At 38.6% G+C, this 17103-nt stretch overlaps 1 protein-coding gene across 22 annotated transcripts in view; it reads left to right on the top strand.

Annotated features, from left to right (window-relative positions):
- Nucleotides 1-17103, top strand: part of TMC1 (transmembrane channel like 1) — a 375625-nt gene that overhangs the window by 311899 nt on the left and 46623 nt on the right. For 21 of the 22 annotated variants that reach the window (XR_014266085.1, XR_014266086.1, XR_014266087.1 and 18 more), the window contains 2 exons: nucleotides 3112-3218; nucleotides 6014-6112. Coding sequence is in view for 19 of the 22 variants with exons in the window: in XM_082470917.1 (XP_082327043.1) it covers nucleotides 3112-3218; nucleotides 6014-6112 (206 nt within the window). In the remaining 3 variants the exon portion in view is untranslated. The other variant, XM_082470924.1, reaches the window with a different exon arrangement.

Raw genomic sequence — 17103 nt, 5'->3', positions numbered from 1 at the left:
CATATGGGTATTTAATTGTTCCAGCATCATTGTTGAAAAGATTATTTTCACCATTGAATTGCTTTGGCACTTTTGTAAAAAGAAATCAACTGATTATATATGTGTAGGGCCATTTTTGAATCCCTATTCTGTTCCATTGATCTATGTTTCTCTTTATGTCAATATCATACTCTGATTACTTTAGCTTTGTGGTAAGTTTTGAAATCAGGTAGTATAAATCCTCCAATTTTGCTTGTTTTTCAAGGTGTTTCTGGCTATTCTTGGCATTTTCTTACAAATTTTATGATCAGTTTATCATTTTATAGAAACTGCCTTCTGAAATTTTGATTGGAATTGCCTTGAATCTATAGGTAAATTTGGAAAGGATTGCCATCTTAACAATATTGAGTCTTTTGTTCTGTGAACACAGTATATCTCTCCATTTATTTAGGTCTTTTAAAATGTCTCTCAACAATGTTTTACAGTTTCCAGTGTACAAATTTTATGCATATTTTATCAACTTTATCCCTATTTGATATTTTTGATGATATTGTAAGTTGTGTTGTCTTTTAATTTCCATTTTTGATTATTCATCGCTAGTGTACAGAAATGTTGTTTATTTTCAAAATTTAACATTGTATCCCATAACCTTGCTAAACTCACTGGTTAGTTTCAATAGCTTATTAAAAATTCTTTAGGATTTTCTACATAGACAATGAAGTCATCTATGAATAAAGAAAGTTTCACTTCTTTAAAAACAAAAACAAAAACAAAAAACTACCACAGTGTTATGAGAATAAGTAAGTGGTACCTAAAGAGTGGGCTAAGTTCTGGAAATAGAGGTCTGACTCTCATGTGAGCTTGGCCTCATTTTAGTAAGCAGAGGCTGAAATTTGCTCCACATGAACCTCCCTCCTCCTGTAATAATGCTCCTCCATCGGTAATGCTTCAAAAGCTAGAGGCCTCAAGAAAACCAATGGTCCCCAGGAGGTGTTTTGCTAAATGAGTCAGGACAAAGGGCCTGATGCAGTGGGTAGCTGAGAATGTTCACTGATTCTTCTTGGGCAACTGAAAATGAAAACTGGGAAGACTGGGAAAACTAGCAACTTGATGTTGAATCTTAAGTGATTTTCAAAGAAATTTGGCTTTTGTTAATCTATGGGATCTCAACCTGAGACTCAAATTCCGGTTTTTTCTTCCTCTTCCATTCTCTGATTTAAGAGAATGTTTTTGTTTTTTGACTCAGCCAATAAAAATTGCACAGATCATTTCACTTTCCCTGGGGTGAGTGCGAGCTGACAGCACATTCTTGCCTATGCCCTCCAAATTCATTCCCCAGACCCGAAGTGACTGTTTAAAGATCAAGTTCCCCCGCCCCACCCCCACTGCTTAACACCTGTCAATGACTTCATCACATTTAACATAAAATTCTCACTTTTTACCTTTCCCTAAGAGGCTCCACACACTGTGGTTTGGTTTCTTTCTTCATCCGTATGCATCACCACTTTCCTTTGTTTATTGTGCTCCAACCGGACAGCCCTTAGGTTTGTTCCTCAGTTGTCCTGAGCTCTTGCTTCCCTCACGATATTTGTCCCTGCTCTTTCCTCTGCTTGAGCTGCTCTTCACCAGCTCTGGGCTTTGCTGCCTGTTCCTTCAACTTCAGATCTGTGCTCAAATGTTACCTCTCTGATATACCTTCCTTGACAAGCCTTCCTAAAGCAACCCCTCTCATAATTTTACCTTCTTCCCTCTAGGACTGATCTGGCTAAATTATTATATATACTTTTATAATAATATGATTATATGTAATATATATATTATGTATAATATATAATACATATGTCATATACATATATAATACATACCTATATGATATATATCATACATAACATACATATATACTATGTAATACACATAATATATACATGTAATAGATGATATATAATATTACATATATCAAACATACATATAATGTGATATAATATGTATTATGATAAATGTATATTTCTTTATTTCTTTTAAAATTATTGCATATTTGTTGTTCCCACATCTCACTAAAATGTAAGCTGCATTAGGGCAGCAGCCCTGTCTCTGATATTGTGTTTCACATCTAAGATAATTCCTGACAGAAGATAAATATGTGAAGAGTAAATGGCCTTCAGCGTCTATACTACGTGTGAAATGCCATTTACACAGGAGGACAGCACAGGATGGTGTATAGGATAACCGTCCATAGAGATGTGGTAAACTTTTTTGAGAGGAACATTGTTGCTTGAGAAAAAGGAGGAAGAAGTTCAGTAACTATCAAAATAATTAGAATGCTGCTAACTACTGGCCAGGCATTGTAGTAACTGTAATAGGGAAGAACCTTGGTATTCTATTACATTAATCACTAAAGGGATGTTACCTATAAGCTTAAATTATTCATAATGGCCCATTTTTGGGAACCCTGCCTTCCAGGTAATGAGCACTAAGCTAAAGTACCTTTGTTTAGCTCGTGGGAAACATCCTGACCAGGCCCACCTGTGAATGACTGCAGGAAGGGAGAAATGAACACATCCTCTTCGGAGGCTGGACGGAACCAGGAAATGTTTGGCTTTACTCCCTCCCCTTGTCGTATAAAAGAAGCCTGAATTCTAACTCAGGCAAGATGGTTCTTTGGGGCATGACTTCACCATCTTCTCGGTCTGCTGGCTTTCCGAATAAAGTCGTTATTCCTCGCCCCAACACCTCATCGCTCGATTTATTGGCCTGTCCTGCAGTGAGCAATAGGAGCTTGGACTCAGTAACATAACCACTTTATATACCTTTGCTCACTTAACTGTGTTAACTCAAAGAATAAGATGGGCTCTTCAAATAGCAATCCTAGCTGCCAAGCAAAAGGCAGCTTTCTCTTGGATGGACTCTAAAGATGTAGTCATTGTGTAGAATGCCACTGTAGTCATTCTACACAGCTACATCTACTTCCATCGTGTTAACATTTTCTCCTTCTGGATAGAAAAAGAAAATGCTAGAGCCTGTAAAGAAAAGAACCCGTGTGTTGCAATGAGAAGACTTATTTTGGAAAGCACCAAGACATGGCTTTTGTCTTGTTTTGACCTTTCTTCCAAACTTTTATTTTCTTTTGAATAGGTCAGTTTGGCTCATCGGTGGCCTCATACTTCCTCTTCTTGAGATGGATGTATGGAGTAAATATGGTTCTCTTTATCCTGACATTCAGCCTTATCATGTTGCCAGAGGTAAGATTCTGACTTCCAGTTTACAAAGCATGCTGAAACAAGCTTCTTCGGCAATCACTCTACTAAAAAAAAGCTCTTTTCTTTAAGAGTAAGATAGTAAGACTATCTAGCTACCTACGCTCTTAGAGTCATAGTATTTGTAACAAGGTTAATCTTCAAAATGGTGCCCATGAGCCGCAGGTCCTAATCCTTCTCCAAAGGGTACGTGAGCCTCCTGAAATCATATATAAAATGTCTGTATTGTGTATGTTGAAATGCATATTTCTCTGTGGAAAGATTCATAGATTCTATCAGATTCCCAAGGTGGTCCCTGTGCACAAATATTAATTGCTCAAGAGGAAGACTTTGACATCTTGTGAGTTCATTTATTTTGCCAAGTTTTCTTTGAAAGAGACATTACTTAATGCAACTCAAGGCATCCAGCTTTTCTATCTGAAGAAACACAAGGTGAGCAAATTTTTCCAGGTATAAAATAAGATACCCCCCCTCCCTGCCCCATTCCATGGGTCTCTTAAGACCAAGGTCAGTGAGGAGAGTAAAACTGATAGTGGGTCCAGATTGCAGAAGAAGACAAAGCCCTGAGCTGGGGTCGGGGGAGGGGGGAGATTCAATTAACTAAGACCAAGAAGCAAGACTGAGGTTGTGGACTTACCCATAAGAAGTTAAATGACTCTGACTTCTTTGGATGCTTATCATACAGAAGTTGGGAGGCTTTATTTAACCTACAAAGGGTCTTTCCAGGTACCAGTATTTCAAAGCCAATGTATTTAATACAGCATTGGCAACAGCCAAAACTAATTGTTTTGAGTGACTTTTTATCCCCATCTTTTAAAATCAAGGCCAGCTTTTATATCAAGCCTCCCCACAAGCATAATACTAATACTACTAGTGCCTTCCATGCATAATGAGTTTCAGCTTTTAACAGTGCAAAGCGCTTACACTTCTTTTACTTACTGAGCTTCACAACAAATTTATAAGGTAGACTATAGAAGAGTTTTTCTTTCACCATTTAAAAAACATGGAAACTGAATTACATAATGCTTATTGGATTTAGTTAATACCACAGGGTGAGGTTTTTTTTAAGCTGATCCAGGACGAGGACCCATGATTCTTCTTTTGTAACAAGATTTTGCACCTTATTTTGCTCGTTTTATAATCTTTGAGCTAATTCTGGGGGTTCTATTGCTATCTGGCTCGTAGAAGACAGCGGACATAGATCAGAAGTCCTCAGACTCCTAAGGTCATAAGTATAGTTCATCTCCGAAGCAGAAACTTTCAGGCAATGCAGCCCAATGTATGTATTCATCTATTTCAAGTTAACCCCCGCTTTGTTTTTGCTCATCTCTCTAAGGAAATCTGAAACTCCATCACCAGCTACTTTGATGCTCCCCAGTGTCAGATGCAGGGTATACAGGGAGTTTTATCAGCTGCATTTACTCTTTCCCTGCCACAGCATGCTGCTTCCATGTGGAGGAAATGAAAGGTTGTTGTGAATTCATTCTAACTTTAGGAAATTGCAGATGCCTAATGTGTAGTGGAGGGAGCTAATATGCGTTCGATTAGGTGTATTCCTAGAACTAGGAAGTGTATTGGTTTTGGATGCTTTTTACAGGTTGTGTTAGGTGTTGAGGGGTATCCTGTTTTCTGGGCATTGATTACGACTCCAGCAAATGAACAAAAGAGGTTGGGCTCCCTGCATGCTAACTTTATAGACCCAACAGAAGGCAGGACTGGTCATCTCCTGCCAACAATGCTACATTTTTCAGGGGCCCCCACCCAGCAGCCTCACTCAGCATTCCTCTGATGCATTTGCCCTTTTGCCCAAAGTTCCTGTGTCACTGCACAAACTGGAGACCCTGGTCTTCTCCGTTTTCTGTGGCCTCCAACTCTGGGGAAAGATAGTCTGAGTAGAACCCACCCTCTGTTCTGTTCAGTCTCAGGAAGCCAGAGGGGCTGCTGTGGAAGCCATGCAGTTTGTGTGGAGAGAAGGGGCAGGGGCTGATTTGCAGCCCTTGCCTAGTCAAGTTCTGCACCCAAATTTCCATCCACATTCATCCTCCTCCCTTGGCCCCAGCGCCGGGGAAGCGATGTTTTCATGTCTCACAAGAAGCAGCATCTGCTTGGCCAACCGTGTGTCTGCCCTGGGGCTAGAGGGGTGGGTTTTTTTTTCCAGTTTTCACCAGTGCTCCTAGTATGACCCTACTCTTGCCCCATCTCTGGCTGGCCCTGCCCTTAATCATATCTCTTTAATCTGGTAGCACAAGGTAAACCTGAATCAGTGGTGAAGCAGATATGACAGTCAGGGTATAGTCTTCCCGCCTAGTTGACACCCTCTAATGGTATGAGTGATTCTCTCTACTCCTCTCTTCCTTGACATGAAGGAGAGACTCTCCCTCCACCCCACCCCGAGGGGTATTCCCATATGAAAAAGTGCTTAGTACGGTTTTCTTCAACACTATAATCCCCAAAAGGCCACCTCTCTCCTTTCCAGACCTCCTAAATGAGACCAGTTTAGAGGTGGTGGTGGGTAGTTGGGCTCCAGCAAGCCCTGAGCAACGTGGTTGGCTCGACTGCTGGTGGTCTGCGGAAGTCAGAATGCAGGGTCCTTAGCATTCCCTTCGTTCTTAACTCTGGATTTAGTAGTCAATTCCCAGAAAATGGGACCCCACATGGAGACCCACAGAGTCCCCATGAAAAAGTTTCAAAAGTGCTTTTAAACAAAACCGTTTGTGATCACATGTGTGGCTCAGACTTTGTTTCCAATTGTTAACTGCTTTCTTTGTTTCTCCATGTAGTACCTCTGGGGTTTGCCATATGGCAGTTTACCTAGGAAAACGGTTCCCAGAGCTGAAGAGGCATCGGCAGCCAACTTTGGTGTGTTGTATGACTTCAATGTAAGTGATTCCACACAGCTGTGTTCATAAGAGGACAGATTTTTTTTCCATATTCTGAAACTCCATGGCCTCCTCTTCTGAGGCCAGATGAAGGTCTTAAGAGAGATGTCTCTGCCTGCTTTAAAAAAAAAGAAAGAAAGAAAGAAAAAAGAAAAAAAGAAAGAAAAAGTAAATAGGGTTTGGGAATGTGATAATATGATTAAATGGGAATATAGACTATTGAATGAAGGTGAGCTCAGAGTTCAAAGACTTCACGTGAATATTATTATCTCTGACTTTGAAAAAGGATGAAGAGTTTGCAAATGTGCTTTTTGGAAAATTGTGTTGGATTCTTCGGGCTTTGATATTTCATATTAACTTCTTCACTTCCTAAACAAATCTGTTTAGCATTACTGAATAGTCAATACTAAATAAAGCTAAATAGTAAGTACTAAACAATACTAAATTCTAACTTCTGTATAATATGAAAATGAGCATCACTTGATCGTGGTACCCAAATGAGCGTCATTCCATTGTAGCACTAGAATGAGTATTACACTTCGAGCTCCCCTAGATGGGGATTATTCTCATGGCAGGGACTCATTTCTGCCCATTGAAAAATCATTTTGGAGTGTGATTCAATTCTGTGATAACAATTCAATTCCACACATTCTTTTTAAAATAGTGGCCAGGTTAGAGATGTTTGGAAATGTATAGGATGAGAAAGTAGCACAGTGGAGATTGGGGAATTAGTAATTCAGGAATTTTTAAAGAGTAGAAAATGAGAATAAAATTTTATGTAGACCGGGGAATGAAGGAAGGAGAGAGACAATAAAGTCTTCATGTTTATAGAATTAATATGCATATTTCACAGATGCTTTGAATTCTACCCTCAACCTCTCTAAATCGTGAGCTTCCTAAAGAGGGGCTTATATCTGCTGCATCTTCTTTGAAGCCCTTAACATAATACTCAACCAATAGAGGCTTAATGAATCTTGTTGACTGGGAATCCTGAGCAAGGGGGAGGATTTGTAGAGCATTGAGATAAGAACCAAAGAAATTTATGTGAGCAGTACCAGCAAATGTAAACTTTAGGAAAGGTTCTCAGTCTCTGAGTAAACAAGGCAGCTATAGAATAAGCATAAGGCAGAGCGGCAGCCCCAACTTTGTGGCCTTTGGAATCTTAAATCACACCCGTCAGCTGGAATTTTCATTTCCAGTCAACATTTATTTATGGAATATAAACAGGCACTGGTTTTACAAAGATGAATGTGACATGGCTCTTGACCTCAAGGTAGTCATGACAGTAGAAGAAAGATACATAGGCAACTAGTATACAGTGTGTTCCACACTTAGTAAAACAATGGAAAAAAAAAAAATACTGGGGAGCCCTGAGGAAGCGGTTGTCAATTTTGCTAGGGTGTCTGGATTTCAGAGAGGAGATAGCCTCTGAGTTAGATTTTACTTCTTTTATTTCTTCTTTCTATCACTTCATCTTCTTCCATCTCTCTATCTTTATCTCTCTCTCCTTCCCCCCATTTACATTTCAAATAATTTATTACTATGTACCCCCCAAACTATTTTTATTTCTCATTCTCTTCCTCTGATTAGTTAAATAATAAGCTTCCAGTCTGGTTAATAAGAACAAGAACTAATAATATTATTGGCATCTTCTGTTGTTTTAGTCATGTCAAAGAAAGGAAGAACTAAAAATATGAACAAAAGGCCTTTTGGCTTTTAAGCATATATTTTTGAAGTTTCTACACTTATAAATTTGTCAAGTAACTGAAATAAAAAGTTTTGCAAACAATGTCCATTTGAGATTTTAAAGGTATTAATAACTTGAGGAAGACAAAGAGGAAGGTGGCACTAAGAGAGCTGCTACGGGGTGTACCAGAGAGTCTAGGAGGTGAATACAGGAGGAAACTAGGGGAAAGGTTTGGGCAGTGAGTGTGCTCACCAAGATTTTATTATTGCCCTCGACAGCTCTCATGTCCAGTTTGGTGAAATACTATTTACAGTGGATAGAAGAAGATGGAAATAGGAGTATCCTATGTTACTCACTTTCCTTTATAACTCTAGGCCAGCCTAGAAATTATTCTAAGACAATGAGAGATTATTAAAAGGTCAAGAAAGAGTCATTAAAGTGATATTATTCACTTATTTCTTTCTTAATTTTTCTGTGTACTGTGATCACTCGATTATTTGACATATCACAAGATAAGAGTTTTAAGAGAGTGCCCTTAGATCTTCTATCCCATGTCCCACATTATAAAGTTAGGGAAACTTTGAGTCTCAGAATCATTTTTAGGGTCTTATGGCTAATAAAAGCCTCCTAATCTAGTGTTCGTTCTATGTCTTGTATCACATCAGTAGTTTTTCTGTCATAATTTCCAACATCCTTCTCACTGACAGTTTCTGGAACACAGACTGACTCCATTTAATGCTGTATCTCACAAGGGGAGAAGGGGTTGAAGCAGTTGGATCCCATTTCCACCTTTCATAATAAACATGCAATTCCTAAATTAGCTTCTCAAATAGAAAGGTTCAATATTTACCCTTGCCTGAATTCTTTACTTGCTCCTTAGAACAATTACCTCATAGAGATGCCCACTCTGTATTATAAGATGATCTAAGTGGACAGCCCAGTATTTCATCTGTCATAGCACCATGGAGGAAACCATTGTCCAGATGTCCTTGAGATCCCTGGAAACTCAGAATTCTGCACTTCCAAAGAGCCCAGAGATACCAGGAGAAAAAGACATGTTTCAGGCCCAGGGTAGAGATGACTGGGGCCTAAATGATCTAACTGGAACATGAGCTGTTTTTTTGCATCTAAGAAGATTAATGTACCAGCTTAGCTAAGCAATGCCATATAGATGCAGGTGAAGAGAAGCAGAATCAATTTATAGGACACTGTAAAATAGATGCAAGCATGACCTCTTGTGGTAGAAGAGCCTATAGGTTGGGAAGGATTTGAAAACCTTTGGGCTGGAGGTGGCGAGGTTGTGCAGGGGGAGCTGCTTCTCTGTTGAGTTCATATTGGAACCTTGGAACTTCTCTCTGGACCCCCTCCCCTGGAAGTATCCCCTTGGAGCTCAGTGCTCTGCCACCTGTAAGCATGTATCATAATTCATCCAAATTCCCTTTAATTAATAGCACACAAGTACCATGTGATATATGCAAGGTCAGCCAGTCTTATGGCCTCTCAAGGTCACCATTTACAAAGCACCATATTTTTTATTTATTTATTTTTAATTGAATACCTAGGGATGGGTCTTACTGAACAGGAGGAAAGTACGTTTTATTAAAATAGTAAGAAATAGGGAGATTGTCTAATGTGCATGTTATGAATCAAATTGGCAGAAGCAGTATTATTTGAAGCAGTAGAATTAGAACGAGTTTAAGTCAGTAAGAAGAGGATGCCTTTCAGATGAATGGATAAAGAAGATGTGGCACATATATACAATGGAATATTACTCAGCCATAAAAAGAAACAAAATTGAGTTATTTGTAGTGAGGTAGATGGACCTAGAGTCTGTCATACAAAGTGAAGTAAGTCAGAAAGAGAAAAACAAATACCGTATGCTAATGCATATATGTGGAATCTAAAAAAAAAAAAACATGCTACTGATGAACCTAGTGGTGGTGCAGTAATAAAGATGTAGACATAGAGAATGGACTTGAGGACGTGGGGTGGGGAGAGGAAAGCTGGGGCAAAGTGAGAGTAGCATCGACATGTATACACTACCGAACGTAAAATAGTTAGCTAGTGGGAAGCAGCTGCATAGCACAGGGAGATCAGCTCGGTGCTTTGCGATAACCTAGAGAGGTAGGATAGGGAGGGTGGGAGGGAGGCTCAAGAGGGAGGGGATATGGGGACATGTGTATTCATATGGCTGATTCGCTTTGTTGTACAACAGAAACTAACACAGCACTGTGAAGCAATTATACTCCAATAAAGATGTATTAAAAAAAAAGAAGAGAATGTCTTTGTTGGCAAGCTATTTGGAGACAAGAGAATGATGCAGGAATGATAAAGAGGAAGAGACTGTAGAGCTTTGGTGTTCTCGTAAGGGAGAGAGGGAGGAACTGAGGAGGAATTTGGAATGAGCTTGAGCTGATATCAGACAGTGAGATCATATGGGTAAAGATTTGAGTTGTGAATAAAGGGAAATGCATTTAGCTTTCCAGCTTGAGAGCATTTTGTACATTGCATATTGAGATAAATGGTGAGTCAAACTTTGCTTCCCCTTTTCCCCTGGTCATCATAGATATGGGAGGTGGGGGGAAGCCCTAGAAAGGGCAGGAGAGGAGAGTTAACACGCATTCTGTGTTAAGCAGGCACATACATTAAATTTTATCTTCATGACAACCCTTTAAGACGAAGATCAGTAATCTTTTTAGAGTTGAGGGGATTGGGACTCAGAGAGGTTAGTTTCCCAAAGACAGCACAGATAATGAAAGGAGGCATTGAAATTCAAACTAAAAGGTGGCTGACTCCAATGAAAAATTGTTTGTTGTTCTCTAACATATCACCCCAAGCCTATTCCTTCTGCCCACTTTTGCCACATCTCATTCTTGAGGTCTGTCCTAGAGGAGACTGTCACAGTCTAAAGGTTAACAAACAGCTGTTCAGTTCCTTATTTTATTGGCATCAATGGTTCTTTTAAGTAGCGATATTCTAAAGCGAGAGCATCCTCTCTCAGGTAGTCTCAGTTCTCTAAGTTCCTTCATCTCTTATTGTACCGGCCACATTTAGAAGAGATATTTTTGTGATTCACATATGGAATGATACATCTTTTCTTTAGGAATATTTCAGTAGTTCAAATACGTCCTTGTTTTCAGGGAGCTCCCCTTTTTAAAACTGAGGTAAAATTGACTTACAACATTATATTCATTTCAGGTGTACAACGTAATGATTTGATATTTGTATATATTGCAAAATGGTCATCACAATAAGTCTAGTTAGCATCTGTTACTGTAGTGAGTGGCCTCATGTGTCTTACGGGTGAAAATGGGAAGATAATGAAAATATCCAAGTTTCTGGCTGGGGTAACTGGGTAGCTTGGTGGATCATTCCCTGAGATAGGAGGAACAAACAGGTTTGGAAGAACTTTTTTTTTTTAATGTTTATTTATTTATTTATTTATTTATTTATTTTCTAATTAGTCATCCATTTAATACACATCAGTATATACATGTCAATCCCAATCTCCCAATTCATCACACCACCCCCTCACCCCCCTGCCACTTTCCCCCCTTGGTGTCCATACGTTTGTTCTCTACATCTGTGTCTCAATTTCTGCTCTGCAAACTGGTTCCTCTGTACCATTTTCTAGGTTCCACATATATGCATTAATATACGATATTGGTTTTTCTCTTTCTGACTTACTTCACTCTGTATGACAGTCTCTAGATTCATCCACATCACTACAAATGACCCAATTTCATTCCTTTTCATGGCTGAGTAATATTCCATTGTATATATGTACCACATCTTCTTTATCCATTTGTCTGTCAATGGGCATTTAGGTTGCTTCCATGACCTGGCTATTGTAAATAGTGCTGCCATGAACATTGGAGTGCATGTGTCTTTTTGAATTATGGTTGTCTCTGGGTATATGCCCAGTAGTGGGATTGCTGGGTCATATGGTAATTCTATTTTTAGTTCTTTAAGGAACCTCCATACTGTTCTCCACAGTGGCTGTATCAATTTACATTCCCACCAACAGTGCAAGACAGTTCCCTTTTCTCCACACCCTCTCCAGCATTTGCTGTTTGTAGATTTTCTGATGATGCCCATTCTAACTGGCGTGAGGTGATACGTCATTGTAGTTCTGATTTGCATTTCTCTAATAATTAGTGATGGTGAGCAGCTTTTCATGTGCCTCTTGGCCATCTGTATGTCTTGTTTGGAGAAATGTCTATTTAGGTCTTCTGCCCATTTTTCGATTGGGTTGTTTGTCTGTTTAATATTGAGCTGCATGAGCTGTTTATATATTTTGGAGATTAATCCTTTGTCTGATGATTCATTTGCAAATATTTTCTCCCATTCTGAGGGTTGTCTTTTCATCTTGTTTATGGTTTCCTTTGCTGTGCAAAAGCTTTTAAGTTTGATTAGGTCCCATTTGTTTATTTTTGTTTTTATTTCCATTACTCTAGGAGGGGGATCAAAAACTATCTTGCTGTGATTTATATCAAAGAGTGTTCTTCCTATGTTTTCCTCTAAGAGTTTTATCGTGTCTGGTCTTACATTTAGGTCTCTAATCCATTTTGAGTTTATTTTTGTGTATGGTGTTAGGGAGTGTTCTAATTTCATTCTTTTACATGTAGCTGTCCAGTTTTCCCAGCGCCACTTATTGAAGAGATTGTCTTTTCTCCATTGTATATCCTTGCCTCCTTTGTCATAGATTAGTTGACCATAGGTGCATGGGTTTATCTCTGGGCTTTCTATCCTGTTCCATTGATCTATATTTCTGTTTTTGTGCAGTACCATATTGTCTTGATTACTGTAGCTTTGTAGTATAGTCTGAAGTCAGGGAGTCTGATTTCTCCAGCTCCGTTTTTTTCCCTCAAGACTGCTTTGGCTATTCGGGGTCTTTTGTGTTTCCATACAAATTTTAAGATTCTTTGTTCTAGTTCTGTAAAAAATGCTATTGGTAATTTGATAGGGATTGCATTGAATCTGTAGATTGCTTTGGGTAGTATAGTCATTTTCACAATATTGATTCTTCCAATCCAGGAACATGGTATATCTCTCCATCTGTTGGTATCATCTTTAATTTCTTTCATCAGTGTCTTATAGTTTTCTGCATACAGGTCTTTTGTCTCCCTAGGTAGGTTTATTCCTAAGTATGTTATTCTTTTTGTTGCAATGGTAAATGGGAGTGTTTCCTTAATTTCTCTTTCAGATTTTTCATCATTAGTATATGGGAATGCAAGAGATTTCTGCACGTTAATTTTGTATCCTGCAACTTTACCAAATTCATTGATTAGCTCTAGTAGTTTTCTGGTGGCATCTTTAGGATTCTCTATGTATAGTATCATGTCATCTGCAAACAGTGACAGTTTTACTTCTTCTTTTCCCATTTGTATTCCTTTTATTTCTTTTTCTTCTCTGATTGCTGTGGCTAGGACTTCCAAAACTATGTTGAATAATAGTGGTGAGAGTGGACATCCTTGTCTCGTTCCTGATCTGAGAGGAAATGCTTTCAGGTTTTCACCATTGAGAATGATGTTTGCTGTGGGTTTGTCGTATATAGCCTTTATTATGTTGAGGTAGGTTCCCTCTAAGTGGGTAGGTTCCCACTTTCTGGAGAGCTTTTTATCATAAATGGGTGTTGAATTTTGTCAAAAGCTTTTTCTGCATCTATTGAGATGATCATATGGTTTTTCTTCTTCAGTTTGTTAATATGGTGTATCACATTGATTGATTTGCGTATATTGAAGAATCCTTGCATCCCCGGGATAAATGCCACTTGATCATGGTGTATGATTCTTTTAATGTGTTGTTGGATTCTGTTTGCTAGTATTTTGCTGAGGATTTTTGCATCTATATTCATCAGTGATATTGGTCTGTAATTTTCTTTTTTTGTAGTATCTTTGTCTTTTTTTGGTATCAGGGTGATGGTGGCCTCATAGAATGAGTTTGAGAGTTTTCCTTCCTCTGCAATTTTTTTGGAAGAGTTTGAAAAGGATGGGTGTTAGCTCTTCTCTAAATGTTTGATAGAATTCACTTGTGAAGCCATCTGGTCCTGGACTTTTGTTTGTTGGAAGATTTTTAATCACAGTTTCAATTTCATTACTTGTGATTGATCTGTTCATATTTTCTGTTTTTTCCTGGTTCAGTCTTGGAAGGTTATACCTTTCTAAGAATTTGTCCATTTCTTCCAGGTTGTCCATTTTATTGGCATAGAGTTGCTTATAGTCGTCTCTTAGGATGCTTTGTATTTCTGCGGTGCCTGTTGTAACTTCTCCTTTTTCATTTTTAATTTTATTGATTTGAGTCCTCTTCCTCTTTTTCTTGATGAGTCTGGCTAATGGTTTATCAATTTTGTTTATCTTCTCAAAGAACCAGCTTTTAGTTTTATTGATCTTTGCTATTGTTTTCTTTGTTTCTATTTCATTTATTTCTGCTCTGACCTTTATGATTTCTTTCCTTCTGCTAATTTTGGGTTTTGTTTGTTCTTTTTTCTCTAGTTCCTTTACGTGTAAGGTTAGATTGTTTACTTGAGAGTTTTCTTGTTTCTTGAGGTAGGCTTGTATAGCTATAAACTTCCTCTTAGAACTGCTTTTGCTGCATCCCATAGGTTTTGGATTGTCGTGTTTTCATTGTCCTTTGTCTCTAGGTATTTTTTGATTTCCTCTTTGATTTCTTCTGTGATCTCCTGGTTATTTAGTAACGTCTCGTTTAGCCTCCATGTGTTTGTGTTTTTTACAGTTTTTGTCCTGTAAGTGATATCTAGTCTCATAGTGTTGTGGTCAGAAAAGATGCTTGATATGATTTCAATTTTCTTAAATTTACTGAGGCTTGATTTGTGACCCAATATATGATCTATCCTGGAGAATGTTCCATGTGCACTTGAGAAGAAAGTGTAATCTGCTGTTTTTGGATGGAATGTCCTATAAATATCAATTAAATCTATCTGGTCTATTGTGTCATTTAAAGCTTGTGTTTCCTTATTAATTTTCTGTTTGGATGATCTGTCCATTGGTGTAAGTGAGGTGTTATTAAAGTCCCCCACTATTATTGTGTTACTGTCAATTTCCTCTTTTAGAGCTGTTAGCAGTTGCCTTATGTATTGAGGTGCTCCTATGTTGGGCGCATATATATTTATAATTGTTATATCTTCTTCTTGGATTGATCCCTTGATCATTATGTAGTGTCCTTCCTTGTCTCTTGTAACATTCTTTATTTTAAAGTCTATTTTATCTGATATGAGTATTGCTACTCCAGCTTTCTTTTGATTTCCATTTGCATGGAATATCTTTTTCCATCCCCTCACTTTCAGTCTGTCTGTGTCCCTAGGTCTGAAGTGGGTCTCTTGTAGACAGCCTATATATGGGTCTTGTTTTTGTTTACATTCAGCCAGTCTGTGTCTTTTGGTTGGAGCATTTAATCCATTCACGTTTAAGGTAATTATCGATATGTATGTTCCTATTACCATTTTCTTAATTGTTACGGGTTTGTTTTTGTAGGTCCTTTTCTTCTCTTGTGTTTCCCTCTTAGAGAAGTTCCTTTAGCATTTGTTGTAGAGCTGATTTGGTGGTGCTGAATTCTCTTAGCTTTTGCCTGTCTGTAAAGGTTTTGATTTCTCCATCAAATCTGAATGAGATCCTTGCCAGGTAGAGTAATCTTGGTTGTAGTTTCTTCCATTTCATCACTTTAAGTATATCATGCCACTCCCTTCTGGCTTGTAGAGTTTCTGCTGAGAAATCAGCTGTTAACCTTATGGGAGTTCCCTTGTATGTTATTTGTCATTTTTCCCTTGGTGCTTTCAATAATTTTTCTTTGTCTTTAATTTTTGCCAATTTGATTACTATGTGTCTCGGTATGTTTCTCCTTGGGTTTATCCTGTATGGGACTCTCTGCGCTTCCTGGACTTGGGTGGCTATTTCCTTTCTCATGTTAGGGAAGTTTTTGACTATCTTCAGATATCTGAAGATAAAATATCTTCAGATATTTTCTCGGGTCCTTTCTCTCTCTCTTCTCCTTCTGGGACCCCTATAATGCGAATCTTGTTGTGTTTAATGTTGTCCCAGAGGTCTCTTAAGCTGTCTTCATTTCTTTTCATTCTTTTTTCTTTATTCTGTTCCACAGCGGTGAATTCCACCATTCTGTCTTCCAGGTCACTTATCCATTCTTCTGCCTCAGTTATTCTGCTATTGATTCCTTCTAGTGTATTTTTCATTTCAGTTATTGTATTGCTCATCTCTGTTTGTTTGTTCTTTAATTCTTCCAGGTCTTTGTTAACATTTCTTGCATCTTCTCGATCTTTGCCTCCATTGTTTTTCCGAGGTCCTGGATCATCTTCACTATCATTATTCTGAATTCTTTTTCTGGAAGATTGCCTATCTCCATTTCATTTAGTTGTTTTTCTGGGGTTTTGTCGTGTTCCTTCATCTGGTACATAGCCCTCTGCCTTTTCATCTTGTCTATCTTTCTGTGAATGTGGTTTTTGTTCCACAGGCTGCAGGATTGTAGTTCTTCTTGCTTCTCTTGGAGAACTTTTAAAATATACTGAGTTCAAGGTTCTTGTGGAACATCCAAGTGGAGTGAGATGTGTAATGGGTATTGGGCATACGATCTAGAATTCCCACCATTAGTGTCAGTTGCGGATCATGGCACAAAAGGCAAACAGAAGTTTCCTTTACAGAAGCCAGCATGGCTAAAAAGGCAGTGTGGCATAATGAAAAGAACTGAGTCATGGGATTTAGACAGACTTGGATTTGAATCCTACCACATACTACCTGTGTGATATTAGACAACCACTCTGAGCCTTTTATGCATGGATGGGCACCAAAAAAACCTGTCTACTTCACAGCATTTTGAGGGCCAGAGTTCACTGCCTAGGGTCCCATAGACAGGTAGAAGTTCATTCCCTCTACTGAAAATGAGAGGCTCTGTGAAGGCTCAGCCCAGCTTCATTGTAATCTACATGCTTCCTAGCTTAGAACCGTGTAACATCAGTTTTATAACTCTAGATCTGGGTTGGAGCAAAAGGAAAAGAAACTCGGAGGCGAGCAAAGCATTAGATGGAACTTGGCAAGTCTGGTTGGAGAGAAGGAGGGTGGCCGGGGGCTGGATCTCAGCATGTACCACATAAGTGCCAGGCTGGCTGCTATTCTTATAAAGTTGGTCGAGGTTTGTTTTGGGTGTTGTTAGCCATCTCACTCCTTGCTTCTCTCCCATGTCCCGAGCGTATCAGAATTTAAATGATGTCATTCCCTATCTTTCATCCACACTTGAAGCTTTCTTTAACACTAAGGTATAAATGACTGATAACAGC

Source organism: Balaenoptera physalus, assembly GCF_965194825.1.
Source record: "Balaenoptera physalus genome assembly, chromosome: 7".
Taxonomy (NCBI): Eukaryota; Metazoa; Chordata; class Mammalia; order Artiodactyla; family Balaenopteridae; genus Balaenoptera; species Balaenoptera physalus.
Note: the sequence above shows the minus strand (reverse complement) of the source record. Positions and strands in the feature narration are given on the sequence as shown.